At 40.0% G+C, this 21,350-nt stretch overlaps 1 protein-coding gene across 1 annotated transcript in view; it reads left to right on the top strand.

Moving 5' to 3' along the window:
* Positions 1-21,050, top strand: part of RTN1 (reticulon 1) — a 186,199-nt gene extending 165,149 nt beyond the window's left edge. Inside the window, exons 4-9 of the mRNA XM_079769489.1 lie at positions 13,678-13,885; positions 17,092-17,230; positions 17,753-17,822; positions 18,308-18,354; positions 18,440-18,498; positions 20,325-21,050. Coding sequence (XP_079625615.1) covers positions 13,678-13,885; positions 17,092-17,230; positions 17,753-17,822; positions 18,308-18,354; positions 18,440-18,498; positions 20,325-20,367 — 566 coding nt within the window. The 3' untranslated portion in view covers positions 20,368-21,050. The remainder of the gene's footprint in view (positions 1-13,677; positions 13,886-17,091; positions 17,231-17,752; positions 17,823-18,307; positions 18,355-18,439; positions 18,499-20,324) is intronic.
* Positions 21,051-21,350: the final 300 nt, after the last annotated feature.

The raw sequence follows: 21,350 nt of genomic DNA, 5'->3' as shown, positions 1-21,350 counted from the left end.
CTGTTGGGGGGAGTACACTTGTGATGTCAAAAAATCAAAATGGGTAGTGTTTGATGTGTTTTTTTCTTTTCCCCATTTATTTATTTTCCCTCCCACCGCCACCCTTTTTGTTTTCTTGTATAGCTAGTATTTTAAATAAGGCATCGTTTGCCTCCTCCGGGAGCTCTTTGGGGTCCGTTGACCATTCAGTACTTGTTTCATCCCTCCTCATCCCTGAGTTAAAAATGCTTTCTTATTGTCCCGTGCATCCCACTGTATTTCATTCCTGCAGAAAGGTTGCAATCTCCTGGTAGAACCATTAACTGAGCGGGCACCAGTGCATTCTTTTAAGTGGGACACACCCATTTCGGGGTTTGTTATTTGTGGTCACACAAAGGAGACTCGGAATGCAGACTAGTTCTCCAAACCCTGAAGAGATGATGGCGTAGCCACATATTAGGAGGGTTCACTTGGAAATATTTCAGGGTTTGTTTGTTTTTTTTGTCTGTCATGGGGGGGACTGGTAACTACTATTTATTACTAATCGGTGTCTGTGGAACAAGTAGAGGGAAATAAAAAGCACTGCTGGTTTCCCTCTGGTAGAACAGATTTATTTTGAAACAGTCCATATTAGCACTGGGTGTGGCCACCCTCCAGCCTCGCTTGGATTGCTTTTCAGCCATTTTTATTCAGCCTCATACTTCACACATCCATCTCTCCTTTGTTACATGAAGATGCCCTCCTTCACCTTGCTCAGTTTGAGAACAGGAGGAGACAGAGGTAATTTGCAAGAATGAATTCTGTGTAGGAACCTTGGGGTGTTTGTGAGATGAAGTGTCTTTTAATATTTAACAAATATGGTTCTGAAGAAGGAGCATTTGACTTAACCTGCAGGGCTGCAGCATCCCTTGGGGGACCAAGAATACTCTGGAGCAGAAGCTGGTTTTTGTGGGTTTTTTGTGTTTTGTTTTTTTAAACAACTGGCATCTTCCCCTTGTAATTTTATATCACAGAAAGAATAGGATATCTTTTCATCTTTAATGCCCTGTGGGATTTTTCTTTGGTAGATTTTTTTAAGCAAAGAAAAAATAAACACGAACCTTAGAATTAAGAAGACAATTGTTCTGCCTCTTATTTTGTCGGTTGGGTGGCAATGACAAAATACAATACAGCCAAGTTCAAATTGTGTGGGTGGGTCTATTGGAAATACAACTGTCAAAAGTAAATAAATGGACCTCATACATTTGAAAGCCAGGACATAAAGAAATGTATGGCAATTCAAGAGTAATTTTAGAGAATGATGACAGTGATATGGGATAGCATATATTTTATACAGAAGGCAGAATATATACAAAATTCTTGATATTTCATTCTCGTTATGTGTTTAGATTCATCCAGTTTGTTCAATATACACACTCAACAGCCAACTATGGCTTGATATAATATCAAGTTGAGTTGGATATAAAGACAGAACAGAGTTGGTTTTTACACTATGGGTTTCTTCTATTCTTAGCAAAAGTAGATACCAAAAGATGGCAGTTTTTGTTTTATTTGTATAAAATATAAGACATTATTTCATCATAATCCTATATATTTTGTCTCAGTTGACCTTCTCATAAGGGGCGAGGGTAGTTAAAATGCATGGACATTTATAATCACAAAATGACACAAAATGCCATTACTTAACCATTGAAAAAAATATTTTCCATTTCTAATATATAGCAACTTGTGAAGATTAATGCAAGATCATTGAGGGTCTTCTGCACGCAGTGACCTTTGGTAGACTCTAGTACCATTGATTTCCTTTTGTCAAATAGAACAAAGCCATTATCGTGAAAATTGATGAAAACTGACTAATAACTAGGTGGGTATATGTAAAAGAGAAATGGTAAGAAGTAAATATTCCCTTTTCTCCCCACTAGGAGAACTTTTCATCTAAACTAAACCTACAATAAGATTTTTTTTTTTAGCACTTTCAATGTATCTTCTTCATTTTAGCTCCCTTATTATCAAAAACAATTTCTATTAACCCTGGCTGCACATTAGTATCACCTAGAGAGCTTTAAAAAACACAAAGTATGCCTTTACCCCCAGAGGTTCTGAATCAATTGGGCCAAGCATCAATATTTTTTAAAAGCTCCTCAAGTGAGTTTAGTACATAGTCAGGTTTGAAGCTACTGGTGTTTAATAATTCTTATTGAGCCCAATCCATAGACCAGCAGAACAAGGTCTGGTATGCAAGTGATGGAATGGGTGTGATCTAGGAGCAGCTAAAAAGACAGTTAAAAGAAGACCATGTAACATTTGATAATGTTCTCTAGAACTATTCCAAGGAGAAAGGTTTTATAGGAAAAGGGAATAAAGAAAGTGAGCCCTAGCCGGTTTGGCTCAGTGGATAGAGCGTCGGCCTGCGGACTGAAGGGCATATGCCCAGGTTGTGGGCTCGATCCCCAGTGGGGGGCATGCAGGAGGCAGCCAATCAATGATTCTCATCATTGATGTTCTATCTCTCCCTCTCCCTTTTTCTCTGAAATTAATAAAAATATATATATATTTTAAAAGTGAGCTTCAGGTTTCCTCCATGTTATTAAACATTCCATGGAGAAATTGCAGCCCATTGTATATCACATGAAGACTCTACTGAAACCAACATACTGTATCATAAGAACTGTAGAACACATGCAAAAGGAACCTTATATTTATTTTATTAATATATAAGATTTCAGCCATAGATAAGAATGTTTAAAGAGATTAAAAGTCTAGATTATACTAAGCTACACAGTTTTTTAAAATGATACTAATACCCAGTATTGGTTAATAAACCAAAGCTGATTCTACTCAGTGAAAATGAAATGACAGTGAAACAATAAGCTAATAAAACACCTATATATACAGTAATCCTTTTTTTTCTTTTTTTTCAAAGAGGAAGGGAAAGGGAGAGAGATAGAAACGTCAATGATGAGAGAGAATCATTGATCTGCTGCCTACTGTGCCACCTCACACTGGGAATGGAGCCCGCAACCCAGGCATATGCCCTGACTGGGAATTGAATCTCGACCTCCTGGTTCATATGTCAATGCTCAACCACTGAGCCACGCCAGCTGGGCGATATATACAGTAATCTTAAATACAACAACATCATTAGTTATTTATTGGGTCCATTTACTGAGTACTTTACTCGCATCATTGCCTTTAATCCTCACAAATCATATGTGTTACGTTTGACATGTAAGTTTTATTACTACCCCATTTTACAGGTTATCAACTGAGGCTTCTACCAAGGCACACAGCTAGTAATTCCAGAAGCTGGATTTAAACCTAGGCTCCCCTCTTCTCACTGCTCTACTATCTGCCTCAATGCCTTTTTCCTCATTGGTTTTTCTAAAAATATGAATTATCTAGGTAATGGTGATTGTGTGGATTTAATAACCCCTCACATTTACATAGTTTTCACTTGTCAAATGTCTTCTTATTTGGGATTTTTCAGTTTACTTTTGGACATTAAGAGCCTCAAAGAGGTTAAGTGACTTGCCCAAGGTTTTTTGATAAGTGGTATGTTGAGTAGAGAAGAGGTGACTGTTGGCTTCAAATCTAGAACTCCTCCCATCTCAGCACTCACCACCTCTTTTACTAGTGCTGAGTTACAGAAAGTGAACTCTCATTTACCTCTTCTGGGGTATTTTCACATAGTTCTCTCTTTACAAACAGCAAAATTCATCAGCAAGGCAGTGGTCTTAACCAATTTATGCCAACTTTGTCATCATCACCATCATTATAAATTCATCATCCTGAATTCTCCATCGGTATTATCTATGTGCCAATCACTGTCCTAAGCTCTTGTTACATATCTTTAGTAAAGGCAATTTTACAAACATAAAGGCAGACCAATATCATCAAATATAGCATTTTATTTGGACTCAGTATTATTAGGATACTGTACAATTATTATTTTTTTATATTTTTTTATTGATTTCAGAGAGGAAGAGAGAGAGAGAGAGAGAGAGAGAGAGAAACATCAATGATGAGAGAGAATCATTGATCGACTGCCTCCTGCATGCCCCCTACTGGGGATAAATCCCGCAACCCTTGACGGAAATCGAACCCGGGATCCTTCAGTCTGCAGGCCAATGCTCTATCCACTGAGCCAAACCAGCTAGGGCAGGATACTGTACAATTATTACAACATAAATAATTGCATTTGCAAACTCCCTCTCTGCAGATTCTAATGAGATCCAATGGGAAAACTGGCTTAGCAGGGGGTTTAAGGGATTTTTTTTTTTTAAAGAAAAGCTTCATTATACAGATAACACACCAAATGTAGGTAGTTATTACTCCATTGAAAAATAAAAGGTTTTTTTTCATTATGTTATCATTTTCAAGAGAATCTTTATGAGGAAATGTTTCAAAGTTTTGGGAGAGAATAATGGCTTTATTGTTCTTCTAAGAGTGATACATGCACATTATGAAAATTCCCATTTGTACAAAGAGAGGTCAAATGAAAGTCACAAGTCACCCAAAGTTGTACCACCTACAGTTAATGAATGTTAATACTTGCTAAATATTGTCCATAACTCTACCATATCAAGTGAAGCTAGAGGGCTAGGGAGGCAGTGAAAATAGCTTTTATAAAACAAGATTGCACATATCTCAAAACATATTTGAAATAATAAAATGGAGGAAATTGACACTGAAAGAATTGCTGAACTTCAAATGCATGGTTCTTTACTCTATAAGCTATTCCCACCTAAAATTAAGAAAAATACTCTGATAAACATCAGTAGGTTACAATCATTTTTTAATTACATATTTTGGGTTTAGACTGTACAGATGGACCCTCTGCCATGTCTTTTTTTTTTTTTCTTTTAAAGGAAGATCCACCATGGGTGAGAAAGGGTGACAGAAATACCGGTCTAAGTCCATGTCTTCAAATCTATAATTTTTCTCAGATTTTTATGAATTAATATTTCTTTAATTAAAAAAACAGTATTCCTGATACTCTATGATTAAAGCATTATGATTACATTAATAGGGATTATGGATGAAACCTTTCATCATAATCAGCAGGCCCTTTCTTCTGCATCATTTTTAAAAGTTTTCTTTCTCTTGACCTCCTACCCCCTCCATGCCTTCCTTCTAATTTCTTCTTATATTCAAAATGGTATTATTACTCAATTCTTTTTTATCTTTAGACTAGTTAATATATTTGAGACCAGAATCTGTAATTGATATATTTTAAATTAGCTTATAATAGAATCAAGTTCTAAAATCCACTGAATCCTGCAAACAAAAGCTAACATACATGGTTGGATAGTTTTCAAACCCTCACTTTTCTTTTTGGAAATAATTAAATGTACATCACCAATACATTTCCCATCCTTCTCAACACACTGTCCTAAGTTATGTGCATGTCTGGCCATGTATTAATATTTACATTTGTCACCTTTCCAGTTCTTACAAAAGTACACATAAACATTCAAAGAAACACAGTTGCCTTATAATTAAACTCACACTTTAAATGCTAAGAATTTGACATTAATAAGTCTTTAAAAGCCATCATCTGCCAATATGACAATTAATAATAATAACTACATTAAAAATCTTGATAATTACAATTGTATTCCAAATGTACAAAATATATTTTAAATAAGATAACATTATTAGGAGTTTTAGAACTTAGAAATATAGAGTTCTATTTCCTCCCAATATACTTGAGCTATATTTTTAAGTTAAAGCTGAGCAAAGTTATAATTTTCACACAATCAAATCCTTAAGTTCTTTTATATTTTCATTATTTCCAAGGGGGGAGGAAAATAATGCAAGCATTACTTACAAGTTCTTTGCCCAAACTGGCATTAATTATAAACAAGTGAAAAGTACAACCATAACAGGTTTGAATGTTTAGAATGTTTAGTTCCACTTGTTTCACAGTGGGCTGGCTTCAGATGTGGTTAAACTGTATGTCTTGTCTTCAGGTACATTTCATCACTCTGCAGAGCAAATCTAGTGGTAATAGGGGTCGGGAAGGACATAGCATTTTATTGAATGGAACAGGAGTACAAAAAGAAATCATTCCTTATCCTTATCTTACATCTTTTTAGTTCAAGAAATATTTTTATTATTATGGTCTTGGTCAAAATTTTTAAATTTACTCATTTATTTTTATAAAGAACCAACAGCTGTCTACCTCCGTGGTTCTTTTCTACTCCCATACAATGCTGGATCTTTAGGGTGTGTCCCAGACTTAAGATTTTGTGGCTAGTTATGACTGATGACCACCCACCAAATGAACAGTTTTGAACTTTGATATGGCCAGGAAGCTGAAAGAAAAAGCACATGAAGACATTCATTGTTCAATACCTTGCAAATCTTTCTGGGTGCCTCCCTCCACGACCATGTGCCCAAAGTCTCTTTTTCTCTCCATATGGCCATCTCTGCCTTCGATGCCAGCTGCCCTGTGGAGACTCCTCTAAATGAGCCCATTTGCTGGAGTTTCAGCAGGAGGAGCTGCCCCTACTGTCTTAAATACTAGGCCCTGCTGGTTCACTTCTTAGCCAGGCCTAAGCATCATTGTGTTAGCTTTGCAGCAAGGGGGGCGGGGGTGGTGGGCATTGTGGTCCTAGTGCTTAGAACTAGCAAACAGAAACCACATTCAGCTGGTTCACAAAATTCACAGAAACATAAAAGCATTGATGTTTCTGAAGGGTAGTCATTAGAAGAATGTGTTTGCTTTCGTCTCCCATGGAATTAAAATACCAGAGATCGTTGCTGGCTGTGGCTTTGCTCACCAAATCCTTCATTCCTCGTTGTTCCACCGAAGCTCACGTAGAGGATCATCCGTGTGGGTGACCTGCTGTGCTCTTTTACTGTCTACACAGAGCACCAGGCTTGGTGTCTCTCCCCTTTCAGAACATCTACAGAAGGATTTAAACCTCCAGAAATAGTGCTGCCATTTTTCTCTTGACAGTATCTTGGCTGCATTTAGGAGCTGTGCAGCAAGGGCCTGGGCAATGGAACCATTGCAGGTGTTTTATTAGCAAAAGTCCCTTCCAGCAGTTTCCCCTCTGGGCTCAGGGCGCCTGCAGTACCATTTGAAGTTTTAATTTACGTAAGAGACTTTTCAAGGCAGAGGAAGCTCATGAATTTGAAGCTCATCTTTGAAGGTCTCTGTGTATGTTGGAAGTATTTTTATGCATCTGTTTCCATTATGTTTCTCCAGTTTGATAGCAAAATAAAGGAAAGTTCAAGTAGGGAAAGTTACTGTTTCTTCTGGCTAACTTTTGGGGCTGATATTTTATTTGCCTCATGAGAATCAGAGAAACTGGCTTTTCTATACTGCTGTGGACACTGGGTTGTACAGAACTGAGGTTTTTATAGCCTTCTAATCCTTGTTAGAAGGTAGTCAATTATCATAACCAGTTATTGGAAGCTTGCTAAAATAAAAAGTAAAAGTCAAAAGCATGTCATTTTCAACAAGCCTTTAGTTGAAATGCTGATATTACCTATGAATAGGATTTCCTCAGTTGGCCTTTTAAAAATAGCATTAACTGCCCGGGCCGCTATGGCTCAGTTGGTTGAGCATCTTCTAGTGTATTAAAAGGTCACTAGTTCAATTTGAGGTTCAATTCCCAGTTGATTCCTAGTCCAGGCACATGTTCCTGGTCGGGGTGTGTATGGAAGGCAATGGATCACTGTTTCTCTCTCATATTGATGTTTCTCTCCTGGTCTCTCGGTCTCTCTCCCTCTCCCTTTCTCACTCTCTAGAAAGAAATCAATTAAAAAAAAATTTTTTAAGTAGCATTAACTTCTCACAGCAAGGGAGGCAATGCTACCCTATAATCTTTTTTGGACCAAAATGGAATATAAATAAATATATTTAGGAATATGGTACAATAATGCAGATATTTGTGCATAATTTATTGCCATTTCATATTATTCCCTTATTCCACATTTTGCCTTATAAATGAATCTTCACCACTGTCTTTTTACTTCCTACATTTTTAATAAATTTTCTGAGTACTGCAGCCACTATTAGGTCATATAATGGAATACATTTATAATAGTTTCACAAACCAAAAAATTTTGGACTGCATCAAAGGGTTGTTTTCTAGAAATTTGACATGGCATTTCATTTCCATTTAGCTATTAGTTAAAACCTTGGATCACTTCTGTTTTTCTCCTCTGTTCTTGCTTGGATTATGGAAGTGTGGGTAGCACTGATTTCAGTATTTCAAATTTGCCAGTTCACCCTTGAGGTGAATTAGCACTAAGTCAGCCCCAGGCAGGCTGAGTGTGTGCCCCACCTGTGGCTTGGGGACTGAGATGAGATCACCGAACCCAGTCCATTTATCAGGTTGATAGGACACACTGATCTCTCATTTCAAAGCCTTATGGCTTTTGGCAAAGACACTTGTAATTCTCACAATTGGAAAAACAGTACAGTAATTTACCTGTCTTGGTGACTACGCCTAGTGAATGTGTACTCTGGTGTACAGCCTCTCATCTGGCCTTTCTACATTAGGAGATATTGAAAGAAGAGAAAAGCCACCTATACTTTGTTGTACCCAAAGACGACTTTGGGTAATTTATTGCAGTTGCAGAGTTCTTGGTAGTTTTTTAACGTGGGTTCTAAGGAAACTTGATTCAAATATCCATTTTTTTCTGGATTGGGTACGAAAAAGCTTCCTACACGAGCTTACATCACCATAAGCAAAATTAAAATGTGAAAACTTGGCATTTGCACAGCAGATTGGCAACACAGAAATTCTCTTCTCTGATCACACCCCATCACTTCCTACCCTTCCCGCTGAATCATCAGAGCGTCGGGCCATTTGCCAGCACTCTGACCACACACAGCCATTGCCATTCTCCCAGCCCGTCAGCCCAACGGTCTTCACTGCCTCCCATTCCCAGCCCGGGCCCAGGGTGTTCATTCCAATTCCGTCCTCTTGGATCTTCACCTCCTCCAACCATGCTCCTCGTGCCAGTTCACGGCCGTGGCTCAGCCCCACCGCCTGCTGCTCAGAACACCCAGCCTCCAGCCCGGCTGACTGGGCCCTCTGGAGAGCCACTTGAACCAGACCCTCTACTTTCTGGCACTCCTTTCATCCATTTTTTTAAAAAATCATTTCTAGATCAGTGCTGTTCAGATAACAAGACACATAAGTAATTTAAAATCTTCTAGTTATCATATTAAAAAAAGAAACAGATAAAGTTAATTTTGATAATATATTTTATCTAATCCAACATATCCAGAGGATTAGCCTTTCAACAACAACAAAAAAATCAATATAAACAGCATTAATGAGATACTTTACATCCTCCTTTGGACTAAGCCTGAAATTTGATAGGCAGTTTTTCCAGAAGGACTAGCCACATTTCACGTGCTCAGTAGCCACCTGTGGCTCCCCGCAAGTGTATGGAATAACACAGGTCTTGAGTGTTCCTAGTCTCTTCGAGTCCGACCCCATTCGCCTCAGTCTCAGGAAGAGCCCAGGACTCATTGTTAAATAAATCTACCTCCAGCCACTTTGTGTTAGTCCCTTTCCACCTCAACACATGTCTGTGGCCACAGCCCGCCCTCTCCACTAACATTTCCAGGTTTCACTCAACCTCAAGGTTAACTTGTTGCTACGACTCCTCAAACTACCATTCTATTTACCATCTTCTTTATTACTTTGAATTTCCCAGCACCTACTCAACCACAATTGCCTCCCTTAGTCTCGCCTCTCTTGGAGGTTTTCTCTACTCTCATGACTTCAATCGTCATTTGCACTCAGAACACAGCCAAATGTAAGTATTCAGTCCTTTTTACTAAATTTCAGTCCAAGTGCCTACTGTATATATTCATCTGAATAGCATTGGAATATGATATTACTGGCATTTAACTCACAGCTACTCTAACAAATCCTAGAAAAAAATCACTTAATTTCCAAGCTTTAAAAAAATTAATACATATTGCGTGTAATTGTCCATCTCACCTCATCCCTGATCCCTATTCCATCTCTGCCCCCGGCTATGCCAAAATACCCTGCTTTGATGTCATCACGTCGGAACCCAGAGGTTTAAAACCAAGTGTCAGCTTTTCCTCAAACCAGCTCACCCTTGGATTTCCTACTTTTGTCAGTGATATTAATCACTCAGTCACCCAGCTTGGAAATGTTGCTTTCACCCTTAATTAGCTCTTCCTCCTTTCTCCCACAGCTAATTAGTCACTGTTCTTGTCAATGAATCTCTCATAATATTTCCGTTTATCCACCCCATCTTCTTAACAAATTGCTCCCACATTCACAAACCATCCCACGTCCACTGTCATCAATCCAGTACTATCCCTTCCTTGAAATCCCCTTTTACCAACAACACAAGATACACTGGCACTGAGGCATTTTTAAGTGAATGTCCAGTCTTCCAAGCTAGATTCTTTTTTTAAAAATATATTTTTATTGGTTTCAGAGAGGAAGAGAGGAAGAGAGAGGGAAAGATAGAAACATCAATGATGAGAAAGAATCATTGATTGGCTGCCTCCTGCATGCCCCCTGCTGGGGACTGAGCCTGCAACCTGTGCATGTGCCCTGACTGGGAATTAAACTGTAACCTCCTGGTTGATGGTCAACCACTGAGCTACACCGGCCAGGCTAGATTCTTAAAAGCAGGAACAAAATTTTATGATATTTGCATTCCTGCAATTACTAGCTAAATAGATAACCAATGACTATTTACTGCTGATGAGTCACTTTCACTTTAAAAAAAAAAGTCATTTTAAATACCTAACTCTAGAAACAGATTTAAACATAATCAGGTTGCCCAAATTAATTTTGCAGACTTTTGGGGACATTTAATATATAACCAAATATTGTGAGAGATACAACTGTTTTGTTTTGGAAAAAGATTCAAACTTAGTTTTGATCTTGCTTTTCCTCGTAACTAGTCAGTAGACAAGTTTCTCAACTTTTAACTTCCTCACCTGTTATATAGCAGTCCCCCCTTATCTGTGGGGAATACATCCCAAGATTCCCGTGGGTGCCTGAAACCTTGGATAGTACTGAACTCTGTGTACTATGTTTTTCCTAAATATACAATCCTATGATAAAGTTTAATTTATAAATTAGGAACAGTAAGAGATTAACAACAATCTAATAAAGAGGGAATATCCTAATTGACCATCATGCCCTCACAAAGATGGTGGTGGCCACAGCCAATAAGGAGGGAATATGCTAATTGACTGCCACGCCCTCAAAGATGGCTGCACCCACAGCCAAAAGATGGCGGCACCTAGTCCCCTCAGCTCCGCCAGGGTGACAGGTGTGCAGCACAGCCGGGCCAGCCCCCAGGTGGGTCCAGCCACTCCGCACGCCTGCCTCCGGAGTCCCCTCAGCCCCCAGCCGCCCAGGGTCAGCCCGAGGCACAGGCAAGCCTTGGATGGCAGCTGCCCATCCGCCCAGGGCCACCCGAGGCTCAGGTAACCAGGGCCGAGGCTTACACTGCCGGCAGTGGCAGCAGCAGAGGTGTGGTAGGGTGTTGCCTTCCCCTGATTGCCAGGTCACCTCCCACCCCTGAGGGCTCCTGGACTGTGAGAGGGGGCAGGCCGGGCTGAGGGACCCCCCCACTCCAGTGCATGAATTTTCATGCACTGGGCCTCTAGTAACATAATAAAATAGGACAGTTATAACAATATACTGTAATAAAAGCTATGTGAATGGCTTTGGGGTCATTATTAAGTACAACAGAGTTAATTGAATACAAACACTGTGATACCCCCACAGTCCATCTGATAATGTAGAAACTACTAAATGACTAACAGGTTTGGAGCATGAACAGTGTGGATACGCTGGACAAAGGGTTCATTCACGTACTGGGTGGGACAGAGCAATAGGGCTTGAGATTTTATCACGCAACTCAGAATGGCATACATTTAAATTTTTATGAGTTGTTTATTTCTGAAAATTTCCATTTAATATTTCTGGACCACAGTTGACCCCAGAAATCAAAACTATGGGTAAGGGGTGACCACTGTATACCTATCTAATAGAGTTTATTGTAAGGTTTAAATTCTTGCAGAAGACTGGAAAAAAAACAAACAAGCAACGCTTAGAGCGTTTGGAGTTACACTTTAATATACACTGGTGGGCCCAGAGAAAAACGAATTCAAATTCTGAGCAGAGCAACAAGCAGGAATTTGGTTTTTATTAAAGAACCAGCCCTATGTGTGCTTAGTGATTATCTCACTGGAAGCTTGTGGCCTTGAAAACAACACAGTTCTATCCAATTAAAAAAATACACCTGGCAAGGCATGAGAGTATGGGCGTATCTAGTCTCTGGCCTACAAGGTCAGACAGCTAAGTTTATCTTCCTTATTATTCTAGCAGGCTAGAAAGCAAAGTTATTTTTGCAAAATAAGGGGCTGTCTAAAAATAGCAGAGTTGACTTTACAGAATAAGGGACTATCTAAATAGCAGAGAATTTCAAACAGTAGATTTACAAAATAGGGGTTAGCCTTCTCAAAATGAGGTACTATCTTGAAAGTGTTTTGAATTTAAATTTTTTTCTAAAATGATTGAAAGAGGGAAATAACTGAATGATAGATGTGATGTAGATTTTAAAGTTTGTATTTCAGATTTTTAAGTCACAGATCCTGTACAGCCGCTCCCCCTACCCCTCAGTGTTGGAGCAGGCCGGGCATTGGCTGGGATCTCCTGGGCCTGCTGCCACTCCCCAGAAGGCACTGCTTCTCCAGGACCTCTCTTTTCGCTGCTGTTGCTCCTTCTCAGCACAGAAACACTTGTGTGACTGCGGTGCACTCCTACAGGCCACCACTGAGACGTAAAATTGTCAGCAGGGCCTCGAGAAACACACAACCGATGCCACCCAAAAACAAGGGAGTGGGTTCTTTTTAAAAAAAACATATATATATATATATATTATTGATTTCAGAGAGGAAGGGAGAGGGAGAGAGAGATAGAAGCATCATTGATGAGAGAGAATCATTGGTTGGCTGCCTCCTGCGTGCCCCCTACTGGGGATCAAGACCGCAATCTTGGCATGTGCCCTGATGGGGAATCAAACCATGACTTCCTGGTTCATAGATCGATGCTAAACTACTGAGCCACACTGGCTGGGCAAGGGAACAGGTTCTTCACAAAGTCATATGTATTTTCAGTTTTGCTTCAAAGTCATATAATTTGGACCACTATGCAAATGGCATAGCGCCAGTGGTCGGCAAACTCATTAGTCAACAGAGCCAAATATCAACAGTACAACGATTGAAATTTCTTTTGAGAGCCAAATTTTTTAAACTTAAACTCTTCTAACGCCACTTCTTCAAAATAGACTCGCCCAGGCCGTGGTACTTTGTGGAAGAGCCACACTCAAGGGGCCAAAGAGCTGCATGTGGCTCGCGAGCCGCAGTTTGCCGACCACTGGCATAGCCCAATGAGATATGTTCATAGAGATAGAGTTGCTGGAGAGTCAACAGCCTTTTCGTATCTGTGAATTTATGAACCATCATCAGGGGTGGAAAAGATTCTTCCAAAGCAAAATGGAATGACAGTAAGTGCCCTGGGCAAAGCCCTATGTCCCCTCGCTTGGGTTTAGGGATCCGAAGGCCGGTGAGAACCTGCAGCCACGGCTCTGCCAGCCAGCCGCAGCGGCCTCCCGGGGCCCTGCCCGTGTTAAGTGCGGTGTGCTTTGTGTCTCCTCCCACAGCTATTGACCTGCTGTACTGGCGGGACATCAAGCAGACGGGGATAGTGTTCGGGAGCTTCCTGCTGCTGCTCTTCTCCCTGACCCAGTTCAGCGTTGTGAGTGTCGTGGCCTACCTGGCCCTCGCCGTGCTCTCGGCCACCATCAGTTTCCGCATCTACAAGTCTGTTTTACAAGCCGTGCAGAAAACCGACGAGGGCCACCCTTTCAAGTGAGTGCCCAGCCAGGCCAGCCCTGGCCAGCCTCTCACGGGCTCTTTCCCCCTGTCGCTGTTTCACTCCCCGACACTTTGGGTCATGTTTCTCTGAGACCTAACAGGCCTCTTAAGGGTTACTTTAACACCCTCTCTTCTAATATCTAATGTTTCTGGTGAATTTCTAAAACAAACTCAACTGTCTCTCTTCTAACACTGATTGTTTTACTGATTTTTAATATTTTAATTATTACCAATTAAATATGTAATATTTATTTATTTTTAATCCTCACCTGAGGATATGTTTCCATTGATTTCAGAGAGAGAGAAAGGGAGGGGGAGAGACAGAGAAATATGGACACATGGGCTCTGAACCGGCAACTTGGGTTATATGCCCTGACTGGAATCAAACCTGCAACCCTTGGGTACATGGGACCACGTTCCAACCAACTGAGCCATACTGGCCAGGGTTTAAATACTTAATATTTAAATTTAACATAAATTTACTTATATAATATAAATTTAAAACAAATTTATATTTAACAGTATTTCATATTTAATTATTCCTAATAGTAATCATAATTCTTGACACACACACACACACACACATATATATATATATATATATATATATGTGTGTGTGTGTGTGTGTGTGTATATATATATCGATAGATAGATAGATAGATAAGATATATAGATATCTACACACACACACACACACACACACACACACACACACACACAATGTTGTACCATTTTAAAAGTGTTTCAACAATTAATCCTCCCAACTCTGTGAAGAAGGCAGGGCATTATAGTCCTTACATACAAGTAGGAAAAATGAGTTTCTAAGCAGTACAGTGACTCACCCAAGGCCACAGGGCCAGTCCAGAGCACAGAGCCAGGACCAGGTGTTTGCACTTTCATTTCTAGGCTCTCTCTAGAAATTTAATACCAAAGGGCCGATCTCCTGAGGGGTGCAAGGGTCATGAACAGTCTTATAATGTTCCCTCATCTGCATTTTTATACCAGGGAGATCTGACTGGAATGAATATTGAAGAACACATTATTTTTTAAAGGCAATATACTTGGAGAATATAGGAAATGTAGTGAAGGGAGGTATTAGCACTGCTGGCTACATGCCACCCACCCGCACCCCAGTTTATCTCCTGATTCTAGATGGTGAGCTCGGGCACCTTTAGCCCTGACTGTCAGTCACCCCTCGCCTGGTGCTGGCCCCAGAGCGCAGGCTCCGCAGCAGGTGTCCTCACCTCCTGTAAGCAGGGACAGTTCTGCCGCACGGATGGCACACGTAGGTGCTGCCAGATTGGTTTCTCAGCCAGCCCCAGTAATTCACCGGGATGCCTCCGCCCTACCTGGCTCACCCCCCAGTCAGCTGAATCAAGGCCTCAGTGCACCAGGCTCCTAAAGGGAGAAAGATGACTGTGTTATGGGCCTGTTGACAAAAGGGAAAAGGCTGTGCATCCGATGTCCCTTCCCAGCCTTTGGCTCCTGGCCTCAGTGTCAAACCCAGTTATGGGCTGAGCATTCTTGTTCTTGGGATGCATGTGGCCTTCTTCTAATGCAGAGTTAACGTGTCTTTGGGGCTATCATTTGGCTACACAAGTTCCCATCCCAAAGGTGGGGAGAGTGAAGTGGAGTGTCATGGGACCAGAGACTACACATTTAGAGTCTCGCCCCGCCCCCACCTTTGCTCTCGGCCATTCAGGAGAAGCTGGTTTCTCCTGCTTTCTTGGCCCCCTAGACAGTCAAGTCACAAGGGGAACTTACCTTTCATTTGGTTTATTTCTCCCAATGCCCAGTATAGGAGCAAGAGTCTAACCACAATTTGCTCAACTACTTTTTTGTCCTTTAGGACACCATTTTAAAATGTAAGATTTTCCTTTGTTTTTATCAGTTAAAGAAATATCTGACTCAGAGTACATTTTGAATCAAAACATACTATACAAACCAGTATTATTTTTTCCCAAATGGAAGAAAACCCATAATATTTCCATATAAACTCCCTAAAACTCAAACCAAATGCTGCTTTCCTCTTCACCCCATTCCCAGAGTTAGGCAGGCACTGTAAGTGCTCTGGGGCTATCCTCTGGGTAGATAGCACCACCTGTCTTAGTGCAGAGGGGGGTGGAGAGAGGGAGGGTGGGCCTCTGTGAGGAGCATGGCCAAACAGGAGGATGCACTGATTTGCATATATTTGAGGAGCTTGGTTTATCTACCCAAGAGTTCACTATAACCATTTGAACAATTGAAAAATGCCGTTACTAAAGATACCTCTCTCTTTCTCTCTCTCTTTTGTGTGTGTATTTATCTTTATGTACATGATTATCTTTTTGTATTGAATTTATTGGGGTGACATTGGCTAGTAAAATTACATAGGTTTCAAGTGTATACTTCTATAATACATCATCTATTATATTGTGTGTTCACCATCCAAAGTCAAGTCTCCTTCCGTCACCATATATCCCCCTTTACCCTTTTCTACCTCTCCCCACTCGCTTTCCCTCTTGTAATCATCATACTGTTGTCTGTGTCTCTGAGGTGTTTTGTGTTGTTTTTTTTGCTTAATCCCTTCACTTTTTTTACCCAGACCCTCAACCCTCCCCCATCTGACAGTTGTCATTCTATTTTGGATATCTGAGTCTGTTCCTATTTTATTTGTTTGTGTATGATTTCACTTACATGTGGAATCTAATGAACAAAATAAACAAAGGCATTGTGAGCATTTTAATACGGCCCACCTCACTTGAGTTTTCCGAGCTCTCTAGAAAAAAATCTTGGAAGAACTTGCCAGAATTTAAATATGCAATCTTAACAGTTTTAGATGACAAACAATAATTGGCAGCTAGAATTTGCAAGCATCTCAACTATTTTAAAAGATAATTCATGTCCACTCAGCCAAGAAGACATGAGGACTTTCACAGTTACCTGGTGGGCCAGGGATATCTAGAGAATTCAGAAAATGAGCTGATTTTGGACAGTTGCTCACATTATGATGCTGTCTTTGGGAAACAGAAGCGGTTACAGTGCCCCACGAGGCGCCATGATTCTCCCGTTCCCCCCGAGCACTGAGTGGTGCCCACTGGCTGGCACCTCTCCCCCTCCCCCAGGACGACCCAGCTGTCACACTCAGAGTGAAAGAAGGAAAACTTAGCTGTTTGGTGGTTCCCTCTGATGAGTGCTCTGTGGGGATGGTTTGTTGGCAGGGCCTACTTGGAGCTCGAGATCACCCTTTCTCAGGAGCAGATTCAGAAGTACACGGACTGCCTGCAGTTTTACGTGAACAACACGCTTAAAGAACTGAGGAGACTCTTCCTCGTCCAGGACCTGGTGGATTCCCTAAAAGTACGATTGCTTTAGCTCCTCACTAGACAGTCTTGAGTTTTGTTTTTTTCCCCTAAAGGTATAATATAATAAACCAAAACCCACATCCTGGAGAATAAAATGCAAGTAGAAATTACATTCTAGAGTAAGAAAACTTCTAGCTGTACCGTGCCATGGAGCTATTCCAGTCTAATCCCCTTATTTTACAGATTGGCCTAGGTTGCCCACTTAGTCAATAAGACTTTATTTATGGATGCTGAAAATTGAATTTTATATCATTTTTCTTGTTTTGATTTTTATTTGAGCATTTAAAAATGTGAAATCCATTCTTGGCTCATGGATCCACACAGAAACAGGCCAAAGGGTTCTGAGAAAAGTAAACAGGACCCTCTTGCAGTAATCCTGGGACAAGCTTTAAGTGCTCCTACATTTCCTGTTGAAATCATGATATATTTTGCCTCCAATTCTAATCTAAAAAGTCAATGAAATGAGACCCTTTCCTGTCACGGTTTTAGAAGCTGTGATAATCATTTCATTTTTCAGTTTGCAGTCCTGATGTGGCTCCTGACTTACGTTGGTGCTCTCTTCAACGGCCTGACCCTGCTGCTCATGGGTAAGGACAGATGAGCGTGCTACGTCTTCCTTCACAGGCTCCGTGAGCATAGAGCTTCCCGGGCTGTTAGCTGTTAGCCGTTAGCTTGAATTGAACAAATACCAGATCCCCTGAGTGCTGCGCATTTCCCTGACCATAGTTCAGTAAAGAGTATAAGACATATATATTACACATTAATAATGAATTCCTTAGTCTGAAGGGTTTTTTTCTTCCTCTAATGTATATTACAATGGCAGTTATGGACAGAAATCCATTTTCATCTTAGGAAGGCACAATCTACCCTCATTCTAGGGATAATGATTTACTATCTGTAAAGGGCTCAGCATCCCTTTGTTTTCCTTGGGAACTGCCCTGTCCTCTTTTATCTAGAATGCTGGCTATTATAAATGCTATAATATTACAAAACTACATAAATATGTATCTATAAGCTTATAGATACTGGTGACTCTCAGAATTTTAATACTCTTATTTGTTTTTCATCCCAGCTGTGGTTTCAATGTTTACTCTACCTGTAGTGTATGTTAAGCACCAGGTAAGTTCTGTGTGAAGTCAAACATTCATGTTACGTTTGGCCTCCTGAACTTTGGATGTGCTCATGATTTTCTTCCTTGTTGTAGGCACAGGTTGACCAATATCTGGGACTTGTGAGGACTCACATAAATGCTATTGTGGCAAAGTAAGTTACACAGTGCAACTTGTAAAGAGGAGAGACTGTCTTAAGCAGGCATATAAGTGGATGAGGTAGGGGTAAAAAAAAGGATAATAAAATGATAGGTTGATTTATGATCATTCATTCACTTACTTGAGTCATATTCATGCTCTTTCCAATAGTATTATTTCAGAAAATAAGTACAAACTTTAAAACTCTCAATTAAACAAAACTTTCAGGTGTTTTGATGGTTTATTTCAGGTATCATGGTGAATGAAGATTTTTTTGACTCAACCAAATCACACATTTTATTTTTTACTTTTATTTTTCAATTACAGCCTATATTCAGTATTATTTTATATCAGTTTCAGGTGTACAGCATAGTGGTTAGACAATCATATACTTTACAAAGTGATCCTCCTGATATTTCAAATACCAACCTGGCTCCGTACATAGTACATAGTTATTACAATATTAATTACTCTATTCTCTATACTGTTCTTCACATCCCTGTGACTATTTTGTAACTACCAATCTGTATGTCTTAATCCCTTCACCTTTTTTATGCAGTCCCCTAACACTCCTCCCCTCTGGCAACCATCAATCTGTTCTCTGTATCTATGAGTACTTCTATTTTGTTTATTCTTTTATGTTGTTCTTTAGATTCCACATATAAGTGAAATCACATGGTATTTATTTTGCCCTGACTTATTTCACTTACCATTATACCTTCTAGGTCCATCCATAATGTCAAAAATTGGAAGATTGCATTCTTTTTTATGGTCCAGTAATATTCCATTGTATGTATGTACCACCACTTTTTTACACACTTGTTTATTGATGGGCACTTGGGTTGCTTCCACATCTTGGCTATTGTAAATAATGCTGCAGTGAACATAGGGGTGCTGCATATTTTCTTTCAAATTACTGTTTTGGGGGTTTTTTGGAGATATATCCACACTTCAAAAATGGACGCTGTAAGACCAGGAAAGCTCATTAGCTGGCCTTACGTCACACAGCTGACTGGTAGCACAGCAGGGACTAGGATTCAGGTTTCTTAATTCCAGCCTGGGTAGTTTTGACCACATTGAGATTAGTCATGGGTTCCTTTACCTGGGACCATCTCTGTTTATGCCTAATGTCCTGGAATAGTTAGTAACAGCCCTGTCTTTCTCTTTCAGAAATGTCCCAGACTGGTGATAAATGGTCACCTACCTCTATCACAGCTGCTATAATCCTGAAATAAGTCACTATCTTTGTTTACCTAAAACGTTATAATTTAAGAAACATGGCCTTCTTAGATCACTCATTGTCTGATTTACACATTCTTCTTATTGCTGCAAGGGAATGTGGTTATGCAGACTCATAGATTCGGAGAGAACGACTGATGGTTGCAGAGGGGAGGGGGCGTTCGGGGGACAGCGTGAAAAAGGTGAAGGGATTGAGAAGCACAAATTGGTATTACGGAACAGTCACAGGGATGTAAAGTACAGCATAGGGAATATAGTCGATAACATTGTAATAACTGTGTATGGTGCCAGGTGGGTACTGGAAATACCGAGGGGGACACTTTGTAAATAAAGTATATGGTTGTCCAACCTCTACACTGTACACCCGAAACTATACAAAATAATATTGAATGCAACTGCAATTGGAAAGTAAAATGTTTTTTTAAAAACCACTTCAAAAAGAAGAAAAAGAATGTGTTTGTGGACACTCATACATAAAAATTATTTTTTGAAATATTAAGCTATTCGATCACTTAAGCTAATTAAAGCAACAACACATAATGTCATAAAATACTTTTATTAATAACACTTGTGATTTATTACCTTTTGATGTTGTCTTTTTAGGATCCAGGCTAAAATCCCAGGCGCTAAAAGGCACGCTGAGTAAACTGATATCCCACCGGGATTGGGCACAACAGCAACGTCTGGAGTGGTAACAGCTCTCCTCTTACGTGTTACGGCAAGTCGGTTGTTTCTCCCCCCCAGTACCATAATCTTAGAGACAAACTTTGAAACAGCTGTTTTTAGGCTGTTCCTGTACTCTTAGGATATTTGAGTCACTTGTGTCAAGCACTAAAGTATAGAGAAAAGTGTGTTAGATGTGGTTTTTAATTTCGTGTTGCTAAAAAAACGTGCATGATGGTGAGAGCCCAAGTTATCTTTCCTTCTTCGGTGTTCTCCTCCTCCCTGCAATGCTTCTGTAGCTTCTCCTGTTCCCGTGGCTAGGCCTTTCCCGCCCAGTGCACTGGCGCAGTAGTGGAAATCGCTTTTATGTCCTTGGGCTGCTGGTCGGATTAATCTTTAATAACAATACATAGAAGTGTAGACCGATGTTTTAGTGTTTTTCCAACACACACGACGTAAAAATAAAAACGGTTGGCTGTACTTATGGTAATCAGTTTTGTATAACTTAAAATCATTAAATGAATGAATAAATCCAAAACAAAAGGCGGTACTTTTGTTGTGTGGGACTGACGGGCTGATTTACATGTATGGTAACTAAAGAGTACCAGCATGTTAACTTTATTACAATTTGTATTACTTTCTCTGTAGTTCCTAATGGACTTAATTATGGACTCTGGATATTTGCACTTCTGTACTTGGTATTGAATGCATAAATAAATGTTACTAAATGTAAAAACTTCTCCCTCTCTTCTTGTGTTCTTACTAGAAAATGCAAAAGTTGTAAGAGATGAAATCTCCGGAGGACATATATGTTGGGAAGGGTGAGACCAAGTGTTCATTTTTCTCCTGTCTCCAGGACCATATGGTCCAACCCCAACCTGGTATATGGCTACTTTGGGCTATTAATAGAAATCACCAAAAGTGGAAAAGACACTATATTATATTGTGTGGTTGGCAAAGATATTT

The sequence above is a fragment of the Cnephaeus nilssonii genome (genome assembly GCF_951640355.1).
Source record: "Cnephaeus nilssonii genome assembly, chromosome: 4".
Lineage (NCBI taxonomy): Eukaryota > Metazoa > Chordata > Mammalia > Chiroptera > Vespertilionidae > Cnephaeus > Cnephaeus nilssonii.
The sequence above is the reverse complement of the archived record's forward strand: the minus strand, read 5'-3'. Positions and strand labels throughout refer to the sequence as shown.